Source organism: Onychostruthus taczanowskii, unplaced genomic scaffold (assembly GCF_017590055.1).
Source record: "Onychostruthus taczanowskii isolate IOZ18803 unplaced genomic scaffold, ASM1759005v1 scaffold56, whole genome shotgun sequence".
Lineage (NCBI taxonomy): Eukaryota > Metazoa > Chordata > Aves > Passeriformes > Passeridae > Onychostruthus > Onychostruthus taczanowskii.
This window is the reverse complement of record NW_024503235.1, coordinates 2533113-2549748: the sequence shown is the minus strand read 5'-3', so window position 1 is coordinate 2549748 and position 16636 is coordinate 2533113. Positions and strand designations below refer to the sequence as shown.

The 16636-nt window shown below is 50.3% G+C and overlaps 1 protein-coding gene across 1 annotated transcript in view; it reads left to right on the top strand.

Annotated features, from left to right (window-relative positions):
- Positions 1-11828, top strand: part of KIAA0319L (KIAA0319 like) — a 30054-nt gene extending 18226 nt beyond the window's left edge. Inside the window, exons 10-21 of the mRNA XM_041417610.1 lie at positions 42-270; positions 999-1122; positions 1665-1797; positions 2644-2792; positions 3087-3238; positions 3413-3551; positions 3866-4025; positions 5920-6062; positions 7043-7165; positions 7641-7731; positions 8087-8178; positions 10127-11828. Of these exons, the coding sequence (XP_041273544.1) occupies positions 42-270; positions 999-1122; positions 1665-1797; positions 2644-2792; positions 3087-3238; positions 3413-3551; positions 3866-4025; positions 5920-6062; positions 7043-7165; positions 7641-7731; positions 8087-8178; positions 10127-10314 (1723 nt within the window). The 3' untranslated portion in view covers positions 10315-11828. The remainder of the gene's footprint in view (positions 1-41; positions 271-998; positions 1123-1664; positions 1798-2643; positions 2793-3086; positions 3239-3412; positions 3552-3865; positions 4026-5919; positions 6063-7042; positions 7166-7640; positions 7732-8086; positions 8179-10126) is intronic.
- Positions 11829-16636: the final 4808 nt, after the last annotated feature.

The following is a 16636-nucleotide window of genomic DNA, read 5'->3' as shown; positions in this document are numbered from 1 at the left end:
CGTCACTTTCCAGTGCTTTCACTTCTTTTTTCCCTCTTCAGTCTAACAGTCGTGGACTCAGATGGTGCCAGCAACTCCACCACTGCCAACCTGACTGTGAAGAAGGCAGTGGATTATCCTCCAGTGGCCAATGCTGGCCCAAACCAGGTGATCACCCTGCCCCAGAACTCCATCACGCTCTACGGCAACCAGAGCACGGACGACCACAGCATCGTCAGCTACGAGTGGCTGCTCAGCCCCAACAGCAAAGGGAAGGTGATGGAGATGCAGGTCAGTGCAGGTCTCCAGTGTTCCACCTGGCCTGCTCACTAGCTGGGCTTTTATCTATAATCAAACCAGTTTTAATGGACTGTCAGCAAATGTCTTTTTGAATCATACAGAGCAAATGTGTGATGATTAAGTTAAGTCCTTGTGAAGCTGGCGTTGGTTTAGTGGCTGAGCTGGTGCACCAGCCTCACCACTGGCATCCTGTTCCTTTCTTGAGCAATGCAATTTTAAATCCTGCTGAAGAAAGGGGATTGAGGGAGGTGGGAACTTTAGAGCTGAATCTTGGAGTCTAAATTCTGCTGATACTGGCCAGACTCTTCTCAGTGCTAAACAGTAAATGTTGAAACTTGTTTCTGTGTCATCATTTTTCTTTTAGAGATTATTACTTTCAAATGTATAGAATAAGAAAGTCCATGAATTAGGTTCACAATGTGTGGGATTTGCACAGGGCTCCCCAGAGATTTTACTGGAGTTGGGAACCACTGAATCCCTAAAGGTCTGCTTGTATGGCATTACTTTTATTATGTCCCACAACAGTGTCCTTGTAGTGTGCATAAATTTAGCTGCAAGAGCTTTGCATGCTGAAGTGGCACAGACTCCTGCTCCCATAGCAGGATTTGGTAATAACCCCCTAGAATGTGCTGGTAATAGTTATTTTAGAATCAGAGTCTTCTGGTCCACCATTATCTGCATGAGGATTGCTTTTAATCCATGAAAATCTTTTCTCACAGGGTGTGAGGACACCAGTCTTGCAGCTCTCTGCAATGCAGGAAGGTGATTACACCTACCAGCTCATAGTGACTGATTCTGCTGGGCACCAGTCCACTGCAGAGGTCACTGTGATAGTCCAGCCAGGTAAGCTGCCTTTACCTGCTGTTGCTGCTTCTCTTCCAGGGGTTGGTGTGAGCAGCAGTCTGTCAGCAACCTCTAGATCTTACAGTGACTTTCAGAAAAGCTGCTCTGATTTAGGAACATTCTGGGCTGGTATATTGCTGATAAATGAGCAGAAGAAAGCCTGTAGGAATATTGCCTTTGTGGACCTTTCTCTTATTTTACACAGTGTAACCTAATTGATATTTTCTTACAATAAAGGCAGGATTGTATTTCCAAACAGCTGTGTCTGCCCACAGTGCTGGGTCCTGGGACAAGGGCAGGAAAAGTGGAGCAGTACTGAGAGAAAGAGAGCAAAAATCAGAATTGCTAGTTTTCAGTCTCATTTTATTGTGATGTGTGAATGAAATGCTTATGGGATTTCTTGACTGCTTTTAACCTCACTTTATCTGAGTACAAGGTAGTGGGCAAGGGATGTGCTGGGGATCATGGAGAAGACCTTAATGGTGGTGTTTTAAGCTTCACCTTTATGGTGTGTGTTTGAGAAATCCTGCATTCTTTTCCAGAGAACAACAAGCCCCCAAAGGCAGATGCTGGTCCAGATAAAGAACTGACTCTTCCTGTGGACAGCACCACTCTAGATGGCAGCAAGAGCTCAGATGACCAGAAGATAGTCTTCTATCTTTGGGAAAAAACACGGTGTGTATCACCTTCCATGTGCTTGTGTATCCAAATCTTTCATTTCAAACACCCCCACACCTCCCTTGTGTTCAGTCATGGTCACATTGGGGCCTGACAAGCTTTACCAATGACCTAAATAAGACAAGGATTTATGTTTGATTGGAAAGAACTGGAGTTTTCTTTGAGCATGAGAAATAGCTTTGCCTTCATCTCGAGGCCTGGCTCCCACTCTGAGCGTGGTGTGGCTCAGCTGTTTCCCTTCACAGAAATGGAGCTTGGGCTTGGTCAGTCAGAGACTGACCCCTGTAATCAAACAACAGCAGGGCCTCCTGACTCGATGCTTTTGCAGTTTGTTTAAATGAGGCAGAGTTCTCTTCCACTCTAAATTCCCTGAAATGCTTTAGGGAATTCAGGAAAAGGCCTATGAGTAACTTGCAGTAGCTTTTTCTGTTTGTTAATGCAAAGTCTGTGCAAAGCCCTAGAAATGAAGATCTGTTCTTGCTTTGCACGTTTGTTGTTTGTTTTTTTTTTTTAAATTGGCTCATTGTGCAGTTCACAGGCCAAGTTGCTGAAAGTACCACTATTTGTAAACACCACCTAAGTGCTGTTATCAGTGTTCCTCTGGTTTAAAATTAACCAAAACATTAACCTGCCAGAAATTATTCTTTTTGTTCTGGATCCTGCACTTATTCGTTAGATTATCTTGCTGTAACTGGAGAACATAATTTTGATTTTTATAATGGACTATTATTTCCAGGCTCCTGTTTGGAGCGAGGTTGCCTCCAGTGCTCTGTGCAAAGTTTAAACTTATCAAAAGCTCTGATAAAGTTCCAAAACTAACCAAACCTCTTGTGTCTTGGTTAGGGGTCCAGATGGTGTGAAGCTGGAGAATGCCAACAGCAGCATTGCCACTGTCACAGGCCTCCAGGTTGGGACATACGAGTTCACTCTGACAGTGAAAGATGAGAGGAACCTGCAGAGCCAAAGCTCCGTCAACGTCATCGTCAAGGAAGGTACGTCCAGCCACGAGCAGAGCTGCTCACTCCCAGGTTATCACTGGGAGTTAACACAAAACCTGTGTTCAGAGACACAATAAAAGTAAGGAATGGAGGGAGACAATGTGGAGAGTGCTGAAGTGGCCTTGAGATTTGCCCTTTTCTGGAGGAATAGTGTTTTCAGCCTAATCCTGCAGTATTTCCCTTCTCTTCCCTAGGGTTAGACAGGGATTTCTGGAGTACACTGGAGACCTAATGCAGTAATTTTTGGTTGGGCATCTTTCTCCAAGTGCTTTCTCTCTATTTATTTAGAGATAAACAAGCCACCCGTTGCAAAGATTGCTGGTAATGTTGTCATCACCTTGCCCACAAACACAGCAGAGCTGGATGGATCGAAGTCCTCTGATGATAAAGGGATTGTCAGCTACCTGTGGACCCGGGATGAGGGGAGCCCTGCAGCTGGGGTGAGCTTTCTTTTGTAAAGGATCACAAAAATCAGTGCAAGGTAGTGTTGACAGCTCCTGAGGAAATACAGAGCTCCTTGTTGGGCTGTTACTCTGTCATATCCTGAAATATGACAATACATGATGCTACTTTGATCCTTTGTTTCCTCATGCTTACTTTGTTCTGCCTTCCAGGAAGTCTTAAATAATTCAGACCATCATCCTGTCCTTCTGCTGTCCAATCTGGTAGAAGGGACCTACACATTTCACCTCAGAGTAACAGATGCCAAAGGAGAGAGTGATGTGGAAAGGACCACGGTGGAGGTCAAACCTGGTGAGTCTGGGTTTTGTGCTGTACCACATTTGCCTGCAGCCCTCTGGATACAGTGTACTGGGATTAAAATGTGTCATCTAGTTTATAACTGTAAATGTCAAAGGTTTTGGGAATGTGGTTGTGTTTTCCTGTGGTTTTTGAGAGCTGACTCTCACTGTTACCTGTGAAACCATACCTGTGTCCCTTCCCACAGTGCCACTCTGTAGTTCTGTGTTCAAATCAGAAACATCCTGAAAAGATAGCTAAAAACCTGCCTTGTGCCTAGGCTGCTAAATAGAAACTCTGAAGATCTGTACTATCTACATTCTCTCTAGATCCTAGGAAAAATAACCTGGTGGAGATAATTCTGGATGTGAATGTGAGCCAGCTGACGGAGCGGCAGAAGGGGATGTTCATCCGGCAGATTGGGGTGCTGCTGGGGGTCCTGGACTCAGACATCACCGTGCAAAAGATCCAGCCATACACTGAACAAAGGTGGGATTCATCTGGGAGGGTACACAGCAAGGAATTGCTTGAGGGTTTGGAAAATCAAGGCCTTTTGGAAAGCAGATTGGATCGTTGGAACTTGTGGAGTTGTTGCTTAATGTTGATATTCCTGCTCAGATCAGAGTTGCCAAGCAGGTCTTGAGTATCTTTCCCCTCTGGAGTTGGTGCATTGCCCTTGAAAACTGCTGCTGCTGATGTATTTTCACCTCAAACCTGTAAAATAAGAACAAATCTGATTTGTTTATTGAAAATTGTGGACACTGTGTGAAGGGATGTTCTGCAGCTGGAGAAGTAACAGGGCTTGGTGCAGGAGTTTGCTGAAACACAGCACACCAGAGTGTGTAACAATCCCCCTCACCTTCATGCCAAATTGGTAGCTCATACAATCACAGACTGGATTGGGTAGAAAGGGACCTTAAGGATCATCCAGTTCCAGCCACACAGCCCCAGGCAGGGACATCTTCCACTAATTCTGCAGAAGCCTTATTGCCTACACAACTGCTTCAACTTAGTGTATGAAAAAATGTTGACAGCCAATGTAATTTCTGTTTGAAGAGATAAAAAAGCTTAATTTTGATTGCTAATTGGCTTACAGAAAACTGCATTTATCCTAAACACATGGAAGTTGGCTGCTGAACAGGGGTGTAGGTCAGGGTGGTATTGCCTGCCAGGAGAGTGGCAACAAGCCATGAGTGGAAATCTGTTGAAACAAGTGCAATATTGCACTTAGTTTTTATTAAAAGGGGAGTAGTTTTAAAGTGCCTAAAGCATTGAAGAAGATTTAAGGGACATGCTTAAAGTCCTGCAGCAAGTCAGCAATAAATCTGCTGTTACTGTACACCTGGCTGAGTGCTCTGATCTATTGATTCCTTTGTGTCCACGTGGCCTGCTGTAGCAGGAAAATCAGAATTCATTGTCCATGCAAACCTAGAGAGCTGAGAACAGAGGAGCCAGCACTTTCTGTTGTAACTGTAGCTCTCTGTCTCTGCCATGAGCAAGCCAGTCGCCCCTGAGTAAGGCAAGTAAGGGATTCTTGTCATTAATGCTTCATCTGTTTATGTGTTCAAGCAGACAAAAGAGTGGGAAGTGTTATAAAGGAGCAGAGATTGTTTCCTGACAGATGGCTTTAAGATCCCATTTTTGCTTCCACTGTCAAAGTAACTTGTGCTGTTTAAAAAAGAGCTTTTTCCTCTGACTCTTGGTTTGTTCTTTTTCACATACTCTGAGGGTTTCACTGATATGCCATTGACTCATAAGCTCACTAGTGATAATAAATCCCAAATATTTCTGCATCCATTGTGAGTCTAAAGGATCCACAGGGCTCTGCAAGGTGAGCAAGCCATGAGGAACAAGTTATTCTATCATAAAGTTAATGCAGTAAAGCTGCAGAATACAGAATCCTTCACACCTGGGTTGTTTTTGGGCTACAGCACTGGGTGCATTCAAACTCAACTTTGCAAAAGACTGTACACTTCCACTCTCTGGTGCTGAAGCTCTGTGCTGAGCATGTAAATGGACCAAGTTTCAGGGTAGTAAAGTCTGAGAATCCCACAGCGAGGAAGGAACGAGAGTATGAAAACAGCAATACCTTAAAGTTTGGGGATTTGATGCTTAGCATGAACATGCAAAGATCTGCTTGATGTGCAAATTCAAGAATAGTGGCAGCCCTATCTTGGAAAATATGAATGGATCAGATATCTTGAAGGGTTTCAACTGCAGGACCAAGTCTGCCATTACTGCTTTCAAACAGAGCCAGAAGTCTGGTCTTCAAATAAATTTGGGATTCTGAGTAAGTCCCTCTAATGACAGACTGGAGAGTGTGGCTCTCCACCTGATGTTTGGAGAAGCAGTAGGTAATTAATAATTCTTGCCTTTCTTCCAGCACGAAGATGGTGTTCTTTGTGCAGAACCAGCCTCCCCATCAGATATTCAAAGGACGAGAGGTGGCCTGGACGCTGAAGAATGAGCTGAGGAAACAACAGTCAGACTTCCTCATCTTCCGGGCCCTGGAGATTAACACAGTCAGTAAGTGAGAGTCTCTGGGGACAGACTGAACATCTTTTACCTTCTTTTCAGCTGCCTGACAGAAAAAGGGTGCTAAAAATGCCCACACACTTACACTCACTGCAGGAGCTTTCATGTTAATAAATGGGAAACAGAAAATTAAGTCTATTAGACTATTCACTAATCACTTGTTTACCAATTATTTCCATCTATTCACTATTCAACTTCTTATAAATAATTACTTGCAGTGTTGCTGTGAAGATAAGAGTTCACAAAACCAAAAGCAGATTGATACTTATGAAACTAAAATACAGTGTTAATGGACTACAGCCACTGAAATGAGTGTCATCCTGAAAACAATAAACTGCACATCTTGGTAGCTGTGAACCCACTTGTTTCCTGTGCAGCACAAGCATCAGTCTGCAGGAAATGTTCCCCTTCTGTCATTGTTTTACATCTTTACATTAGCACTGCTTTTCTTTTATGAGATCCATCCCGTGAGGATCATTTGCTGATCAGTTTGAGATTTGAAACTAGAATTGTGTAAAGTAATTATTTTCATTACTTCCTGGTCTTACCATTTTGTGGCCTTCAGAAGCCATTTTTCAGTTCTATTTGGTGCCTCCAAAGGATCTGTTTGTGCCTCCAAAGGATCTGTTTGTTTCTCGTCTGTCTCACAGGCGGGGTTTGAATTGGAAAATCAAAACTTTGTTTAAAAACATTTACTAATACATAAATTCCATAACTTGTATATCAAAATGAGGATTTATTAGGCAAAATGTATGTTGCTGGTGAAGTGGGATGTTTCAGTTTGGCAGGAGGCCCAGGTGCTTACGTTTGCACTTCTCACCTCCTGTGATTACGCTGAGCTATGAATGAGCTACAGAGGGGCCACATTCAGGTCAGAGCCTGCAGGAGGGGTTGGCTGTACTGAACTATTTTGTCCCGTTTTTGCCTCACCTGTGAGTCATTTCATTCACCTTGCTGGTTTTGGCCCCCAGCCTGTCAGCTGAACTGCTCTGAGCACGGGCGCTGTGACTCCTTCACCAAGCGCTGCGTGTGTGACCCGTTCTGGATGGAGAACTTCCTCAGGGTGCAGATGGGGGACGGCGAGAGCAACTGCGGTACGTGAGCCCCCCGGGGTGGGCACCTTGGCACAGGAACCCCTGTTTGAAACCCAGGATGGGTACCTGCTGTCTCCCCTTTGTCTGCTGAGATGCTGACACCAGGACACAGACCCTTGTCTCACCTCTGGGCAGATGTTTGATAGGGGAGTGAGTCCCCTTCACACCCTCCCGGTGAACACTCACTAAGAGTTGAGTCTGTTCTGGGTGTATAAATCACAGCTCTCTTCTGTCATCTCTGTCCTGCCACAGGAGAGCAAATTTTATACACCAGCACACAGTGAACACTGCCCAGCAAATCCACACACTGCATCTTGAGCTTCCCAAGGGGATCTGGTGGTGCTGGGAAATGCCAGCCTCTATTCTGCAAAGAGGCAGGCCTTGCCTTTTCTTTCCCAAAAACAGTCCCGTAGAATCTGCACTGTCAATTGTACGAGGTACCAAGACATGTTTATCTCTGGGGTTTTGCTTGCAGAGTGGAGTGTGCTGTATGTGATCATTGCATCTTTTGTCATCGTGGTTGCCTTTGGGATCTTGTCGTGGATGGTGATCTGCTGCTGCAAGAGGTGGGACTGAGACCAGACCCCTGCTGTACCCAGGTTTCACAGCCAAGTGTCCCCAGTAGGAGGTTAAAGATTCAAACCCATTGTCCCAGCAGGTCATCTGCTGAGCCTTGGGATGCTGGGTTTTCTCACTCAAGTGTTTCAAGTTAAATGTTGAAGTTCCAGAACTCTGGGTTACGTTAAGAAGCAAAATTTGGATTAACCTATAAATGTGCAACTGAGCAACATTTTAATGTTTCACTTTGTAATGTGAATATAATCCTAAACAGCAAGTGCTTTAGCTTTGAAGATCAGAGTTGTTTTTCTTCTGGCTCTTTTGGAAATGGACTGTTTCTTAATTCCTTTTTCTCCCCTTTAGACGGAAAGGAAAATCCAAAAGAAAAAGCAAATACAAGATTTTGGATGCAACGGATCAAGAAAGCCTGGAGTTAAAACCAAATCCCAAAGCAGGTAAAACATGAGAGGGAAGAGCTCAGCACTTCCAGAGTGCTGACTGAGGACTCTTCCTCAGTGGACTTAAAATAACAGTGAAACAAACGTGATGTAGGGACTGACAGAGGGGTCTTAGAAGATCTGAGGGCTTGTCTCAGATCTGTATGTGGGATATTTAGTAAAGTCATCTAACTTTTTAGGTTTGGAAATTGGGGCTGAAACTGGCCTGGTCTTGATGTCTCCACTTGGTACCTTAGAAGTAGGAAGTGGATGCATTAAGCTGTGCAGAACAGTCCAACTCAAGAAGCCCAAAATTGGGTCTTGACTGTAACTTCTCCTGCTCTGGAGTTTTCCCCTGGGTTCTGGTAGTTCCCTTCTTGCCAGTATACAATTCTTTGGTCATTCTCTACAGCAAAGCAGGAATTCAGTGGCAGTAAACATCACACTAAACTGATCAACACCTGAGAATAACCTCAAAATACTTGTGTACTGGAGAGATTGAAATTTACTTCTGCTCTGCTACTCACCCACCACAAACAACTGGTTCATAATCTTATTTATTCTTGCTCCTGTGTGCATCAGGCTGTGAAAATTTCACATTTTAGCTCATCCTCTAGTTTTCCACTTAGCAGGTGCATTTCAGAGGGAGATCCATGAATTCCTCAGTGCTCCATGTGGCTACAGGTCCGTTGGCTCATTCTAGAAAGACAGGATTTGTCTTCAGTGTTCTTAGCCAGCATTTTCCTGCCTGCATTGCTGTCCTGAGAGTGCTTGTCAGTGCTTTGCAAAGATCAGGGAGTTATTTCAGGCCTGGAGTGTTTTTATCTGATACATGAACAAAGCCATGGCCACCTGCTGACTGACCAGGAAAAGAGGGAAGTGTTGGGAAGGATGTGCCAAGTACAGCCCTGCTGAATGCCAGGGAGCTCTGCAACTGCTGTGTGTGTGTTTCATACCAGAGTGTGTCCTGGTTTTTTTTAGAGAAGGGGATGTGTTAACTGTGCATGGAAAAGGGTCCCTGATCCTTGTTTGCTAGCAGAAAATGACTGCTCATCCTGGTATTATCCCATTTAATGGTGTTCCAGCAAAGTGAGCAGTGCCCAAGAGCAGCATGGAGGGCATTGCAGTGACAGACTGATCAGCTGTTCCTCCAAGGACCAGGCTGTCCCAACTTCTCAAACACAGATACCCTTGCAGGAAACCCGGGTGTGTTTCCCTCCCTCAGCACCCAACTCTGCTTTAATCTGGCCATCTGTCACCTCAGAGCCCACTGTGCAATAAATGTGCTAAATGTGCCTCACCATTTGCTCTCTGGTAACTGAACTCATCTTGCTGCTTCTGGGGCTGGCTGCTGACTGAAGTCTTTTTCCCTGCTAGATATGTCCAGGGAGCTTTCTGCTAACCGAGGAAATGTTGCATTTCTCCATTAAGGAAAAGCTAAATTTAAATATTTCCTCTGCTGACAATATCAGTAAATGTCTCTTGTCCTTGTGCATTAATCTAAATTCATTCTGCTAATTTATCTCTCTTCCCTTGCAGGCAGTAGTAGCAGAAAGGAGAGTAGGGAGAGGGTAGTGAAATGGCAGAGATATTCCCTCACACCTGCATATTCTCTTACTCCAGTTGTGAGCCCTCCAAGCATTTTCTAGGCAATGCCCTGAGCAAGGTCAGGGAGACAGAGCTCCCACGTGTACTCACAGCCCCTTCTGGTCACATCATTGCCTTCCTGTCTGCTTGTTGTGCTTTGTGCTGTCTTGGAGTGTTGTTGTGACCTCTGACATGCCAGAGTGTCTGAGACAGGATCATTTTGGCTTCAGCATCACAGGGAATAAGAGACACACAGAGGAAAGTCAGATTCTGCTGCCTCTTAGACGTGATCAGAAAAGGAGACTTAGAGGGGATGGAGCAGGTGAGGTGCTCACTGGTGTTAAAAGAATTTCTAACCTGGGAATGTTTCCCCTTCAAGGTGGCAGACAGAAAGCCCAAGTCCTCAACACGAGCCTGATGCACTCAGAGTCCGAGCTGGACAGTGATGAAGCCATCTTCACGTGGCCCGACCGGGAAAAAGGGAAACTGCTCCGCAGCCAGAACGGCTCCTTGCGCAACGGACAGCTGACCCTCAAAGCCAAGAACCAGAGGGAGGAAATCCTATAGCTCCCCTTGGGCAGCCTTGGCTGGAGCTCAGCAGGGAAGGCCAATCCTGTCCCTGTCCTACCAGGGCCCTTGGAGGCCACTTTGATTAGGACAACGCTGCTAACTCGTTTCACAGAAAATAACTTTGGTTTTGTGGGTTTCTTTTCATTCAGTTAAAACTGGTTGTACTTGAATTTGAACTTCAAGGGAAATCAAAGGGAGGAGAAGGCAACTGTGAACCCCAGGAGAAGAGTCGGAAAAGGATGGAGCTGGCATCTGGAGAGGGCAGGACAGAACCACTTGGAGCAACTGTGAATGTGCAGGACCTTCCTAAGCCACCTCAGACTGCCGTGGAGGGAGCACCTGTGGACTTCCAGCTCACTTGCCTTGAGAAGGAAAGTCAAGTCCTTGAGCTTTGCTCTGAGCTCCCTTCAGGCTCCCATAGCCTATCACAGGCTACTTGTGCTGTCCAACAGCTTTCTTCTCCTTTACTCCCACCTTCCCTAATGGTTTGAGCACTATTTTAATGTAGACTTGTCCTTTCACATGCACTTGGCTGCTGTTGGGTTGTAGAGGAGGGGGAATGTAAACATTCTGGCAGTTTGCAGGTAGGAGAGGGGTTTGTGGCTGTTCCAAATCACTGCTGCTCTCATGGGCAGTGCTGGGACTTGGTGCCTGTTCATGTGTGAAAAGCTGCCCTGTGGTTACTGCCCAGGCTGGGAGACCCCCTCCTGCAGCAAAGTCCTGCTTGGTACCAGAGCTGGGGGGACACACACCCACCTTTGGTACCTGTGTCCAACGTCTGGCTTCATTCCAAAGCTGTGACATGTTCTGTGGCCCCAGCACCTTCTGTTGGTCACCAGGCCGTCCATGAGGCTGGACGTTATCCATATCTCAGTTATGGAACACTATGTACTGTGGTTTTTTGGTTTGGGTTTTTTTTCCCCTTAAAATTTGCACATCCCAGGTAATGGGGATTGGTCTCTGCAGTCCCCAGCTGGCTGCTCCCTCAGGCTGGCAGCTCACTGGCCTTGTGCTGTTGTGGCTGCAGAGCCCTGTGTGCTCCTGTCACAGCGTCAAGAGCACACGTGGTGTCCTTTTGTGGTGGAAAAGGGAACTCTGGGTACCCAGGGGTGGTGGGCAGTGCCAGCAGCACGTGGCACAGCATGCCACTGTCCCTTCTGCCTGAGCCCAAGGGCAGACAGGGGGTCCTTTCCCATTCCCACTCCCTTATCTCACTGTGCTGCTGTCGTGAGTTGCACCCTGTCCTCGGGCAGAGCTCAGCCTCGTGCTGGCATGAAGGATGCCACTGCTTCTCTGGGGATGGGTGGGCAGTTCATTGCCTTTCTTTGTGTTTAATTTAAAAACTGGAAACTGGTTTCATTGGCTTTTTTTTTTTCTTCTTATTGAGCTATGAAAGCCAAAAGGCTTTAAGTTCCTCAGTTGTATTTATATTGCTGCACTACTGATTTGTGTTGAGCTAGATGAAGATTAAACACTATTGAACGTGAGGGGGTGTTCCCTCACTGAATGTAGTCCTGGCTGCTGCTGAGTTTATTTTTTGGGCAATCAGCTGTTCCTCAGGCGCAGCACTGGAGCCTGCAGCTCTCCCAGTGCTGAGGCCATGGCATTTGCTGGTGTCACAGCACGGGCCACCCTCTGCCTGGGCTGTCTGGCATGCAGCTGGGGCTTGGCTCAGGCTTCCCCTTCCTGGAGGCTCCTGCACCCGTCCTCCCCAGGGCTCCTTCCCTCCAAACCACCCAGGCCCACAGACGGGGAGGGGATGGACCCTGGGGTGCTCCTCAGAGGGCACAGCCCAGCGCTGGCTGTCCCATGGCCACACACTTAACTCCTGGGTGACACCACCCTCTGCGTGTGCCTTCATTTGGATGTAAGTGAACAAACTGTGGGAATAGGAGGGTTTGGAGCTGCAGGGATTGAGCAGGTGTGGCCCTGAGGCTGACCTGGGAGCACTTTGTGCTGGGAGAAGGGAGCTGTTGGGCTCTGCCTGGTTCTGATCTTTGGGGATTGTGCTTTTTGAGCCCCTCGCTCCTGCCCATCCCAGGGAGGGCCCCCAGCAGCAGGTGGGGGCTCAGTCACTGGACATTGCTGCAGGGGTCAGTGCCCTTCTCAACAGACCCAGGGTGGGCTTTCCAGTGAGCCTGGCTGCTTGTTACAGCAGAGGGAATTACAATCCATGCAGCTGTAACCTCCAACACCCTTGTTCAGCTGTGGTTGTTTCCTTCAGCCCTGTGTTTCACTGTAGGGTCACAGCCCTTCACGTAGGGGTGCTGTACTGAGGGGCTGCACCCCAACCCAAGTTTGGGCTTTGGGGGAGGGCTTTGGCCTTCCCTCCCTGCCCAGTGGCTCGTAGTCACTTGCCATCTCTGAGTGCAGGTTTGTGACAGCACAGCACAAGCTCACATTAGATTCCTGGCTCCCATAAGTATTCCCTGGCTGTGCAGCCTCTTCCCCCTCCACGTGTTAACCCTCAGTGCCACCAAGCCTTCAGGAATGGGGGCAGGCTCTGCACCCCAGCTTTGGGGGGCACAAGGACGTGTGGGGCTGACAGAGCTGAGGAGACCCCCCAGGCTGAAGGTGGGAACTTCTGGCCAAAGGTAGGAGCAGGGTGGGCTGTCTGCTGCAGTGCCCCAGGAGCACAGCCCTTCCCAGGTGTGTGCACAGAGCTTTCTGGGGTTTTGGAATCCCTTTCCCTGCTCTCCTCCTCTCCCAGTGTCACTGATTTTACTGCTGGTTTGTTACCCGAGTGCCGTGAGCGTGACCTTGCTCAGGAAGGTTTCTGCATTGCTATGCTTTATGATTTCACAATTAGACACTGGCTACAAGTTGCCCACGTGTGGAAGTTAAAGGCTGAGACATCTGTCAGATGAACCAGCACCTTCACTCAGATTTGTTTCCTTTAACATATTCTCAAGTGCTGGTGAAGATGTTTGAGGCAAATTCTACTTTTGAAATAGTTTGCTCTTAAATCTTTTCCACATCCTGCTGCACAGCTGGGGGTGCCCAACCTGTCTGCACTTTGGTTAATGATGTTTGGTGATTCCACTGCTACTTGGGTCAAGACTAGATTTTTCTTTTTTTTTTTTTTAACAAAATGGTTCTTGCAAATGGGAAGATGTTTCTTGCAAATGGGAAGATGTTTTGCTGCTTTGTCCAGTTTCAGCTGTGGGACAGTTCTCACCTGAGACTTGATTTCACAGGAAAGCAAAACAGCATCTGCCCCACGCCTGCATAGCAGCACCTCCTCATGCAGCAGGGGAACATTTATTAGTTCGTGGAGTCCTTGAAGGACATGGCTGTGGCCACCCAGCTCTTGCTGGGGCTGGCTGTGTAGGGAGCACACTTCAGCCCCACGGCCACCAGGAGGGACCCGATGGCACTGGACACAGATTTTTTGGAGAGGGGAGGAGATTCACCTTCAGAGTTGCCCTTCTGTCCGTGCACAGTTCACGTGGTCCTTGGGGTGGGCTGGAGCCTCCGAGTTCACTTCCCTCAATGTCACCTAAGGACATTGGAAGCCGGATCTGCTGAGCTCCCCAGCTGCGGGCTCTGCTTGCTGGGTGGGGAGAACTTGCAGCAGCCCCGGGGCAGCGCCAGCAGAGGAAAATGGGGTTTCTCACAGCCCTGAGGGCAAAGAGCTGCTCCTGCCTCCAGCAGTTTTTGGTCTGTGTCACATCCCGAGGCGGGGATCAGGGCCTGGGCTGGAGCCTCAGAGCAGCCCCAGGCTCACAATCTGTGAAATGGGTTTTTATTGCTGGAATTTCGCAGCTCAAGAAACTGAGGCAGCTGTGACGGTGGCCAAGGCAGCAGCTCGAGGGCTCTGCCCAGCACGGCTGTCCCGCTCTTTGGTGGCTCAGCAGCCCGGGAAGCCCCGCAGTCCCTCGGGTGCCGGGATTTGGCCGCAGGCACCGAGGCCAGGAGGGGAGGTCGGGGTTGCAGTCGCAGCTACACCACTTGTGCCTCCCTAAGCAGCACCCGTGGCTGCGAAGAGTTAAAAAAACCCAAAGGCTCTTTCCGGAGCCAGAGGAGCCTGATTTTTCCTCTCTTTGTACTCATCCTGCTGCATGTGCTGTCCTTGCTCCGACCGTGTGGATTTGGCGCTGCTCCCCAGCGCCTTCCTGTCATTAGGATTCCCTGGATTGCTGCTGCTTTCCTTCTTCCAGCCGGGCTCTCCCTGACGGGAGCTCCCGCACCTCGCCCGGGTCTCCCGTAACCACGGCGGGGACGCAGTTACAATAACGATGTGCTCGGTAAATCATCCTGTGCCGAGGGTTTCGGCACGCTGCAGGGGTGCTGGTGGCTCCCGGGGGGCTGGGCACACATTGTGGTACCGCTGGCACCCTGCAGAAGTGCCAGAGATGCCACGATGTGGCACCTCCACGCCCGGCCGCGGGAGATGCCCCCGGGGCATCGAGAGCCGGGCAGGAGCTTTGGTCACGGCCCTGAGAGGGGCCGGGGTTTGCGGGGGCTCAGCTGGGGGACTGACCCTGTGCCGGTCATGTCCCCGTGGGAACTGGTCGCCCCACCACAGCCCACCTGCTGCCCGCCACCCTCACGTCCCTCCTGACCGGGCACAGACCCAGCGTCACTCCCCGGCTCGCTGCTGGCCCGCTGGGGGTTGTTACAGCATTTTGGGGTGGCGTGCCTGGCTCGGGGCAGGAATTGCAGAGCATCCCTGCTCCTGCCTCCCCTCTCCCACTGCTCCTCCTGCTGAGGCAGAGCCCGGGGGGCATCGGGGGCGATGCGGGTGCTGCGGTGGAGGCCCGCGGGCACCGTCACCCTCCGTCCATCCCTCTGTCGGTCCAGGCGGGGCCCCGTGCTCCGAGTGAGTCCGTCTTTCCATTGTTCAAACAATCTCTTTTCCACACGCGGTGCCAAAGGCTCCCCGCTCGCTCCCGCACGCGCCAGTATATTTAGCTGCCTCTAAGCCTCTACCTTTCCTTATATAGGAGAGGCCAAACGAATTTCTCACTCTCATTATTAATAGCCTGAGAGGAGCTCTTAGGAGGCTGCCAAAAATAGCAGGCAAACAGAGCGCACCCGGGGTGGGGAGGGTGTCGTGGCAGGCAGGGAGCCGCCGGGACCGCCGCGGGAGGGATGCCACGCTGCTGGTCCTGGCTTTTCCCTTTGGGAACCACGCTAAGGTGTCTCCCAGCATCCTGCCCCGGGCAGGGGGTGCCCCTTGCCCTGCCAGCTCTCTGCAGGTAGGACAGGCGGGGCTCCGGGTGGGCACAGCAGCCCTGTACCCCCGGATTTGGCGGCTGGGGATGCTGGAACAACCGCCCCGTGGGTGTTGGGGACACCCCAGGCGGGTGGCCTGGAGCAACCCAGGGATCCCCATCCCCACGGGGTCAGCTGGCCATGGGAATCTCGTGTGGCTGAGGTGGTGACAGGTTTTACCCTTCTGTGCACTCCACGAGCTCCGTTTTGCCCTCGAGCTGCCCTGGGCTGCTGCTGGGCCCAGCGGTGTGTGTCGGCTCCTCCACGGCATGGCTTTGGGCACCGCCGGGCACCCGGGGGATGTGGGGCAGGTGGCAGAGCTGGCCGGCTGTCTGCGTGCTGCTGGCAGCCCTGTCTCTGTCCGGGAGGGAGAGGGTTTCTCAGCAGAAATCACCCAGAATCGGGCACATGTGCCGGGACACCGAGACCAGGATGGGGAGAGCGAGGAGGGAGATTTGGGATGCCCAGCGAGCGAGGGGTCTTCAACTGCACCCGTAGATGTTGCATCCCCGGCAGGGTCTGCCTTAAATCCCTCCCTCCTCCCTCCCTCCCTGGCGAGGAACTTCTCCCGCTGAACTGGAGGATGCTGCAAGCTCCTGCGGACGAGCCGGAGGAGTCCTGTGGCAAAGTCAAGGCGAGCAGAGAAGCAGCGTGCTCATGCCGGGTGTCACCGCAGCTCGCTGCCGCCAGCCCAGCGTGCTGCGGCCGGTGTCACCTCCAGGACCGTGAGTGGCCTTGCGGGCGGGAGGTGCGGGGTCTGCGGGGGGCAGCGGGGCTTTCCCCGCCGCCAAGGTTTAACCTTCAGCGAGCCCGGCCGGTGCTGAGCCCGCCGGGGCCGGGGATGCTCCTGCTGCGGGGCGCCGGCAGCGGCTCGGCGTGGGCGGGGAGGGGACACCCTGGGGAGGGGGACACCGCAGCCCCCCCTGCTTGGGGCCAGCCCGGGTCAGGCGGAGGAGCGGGGGGTGGCAGAAAGTCTCTGTGTGGCTGGGGGGACAATGGGGCCCGCAGCAGGTCCCTGCTGCAGAGGGGTCCTGGGTGGTGAATGCTCGGGCTCTGCGGGCAGCACCCGGCCCTCCTGCCTGCGGGTGTCCCCCTGCACCGG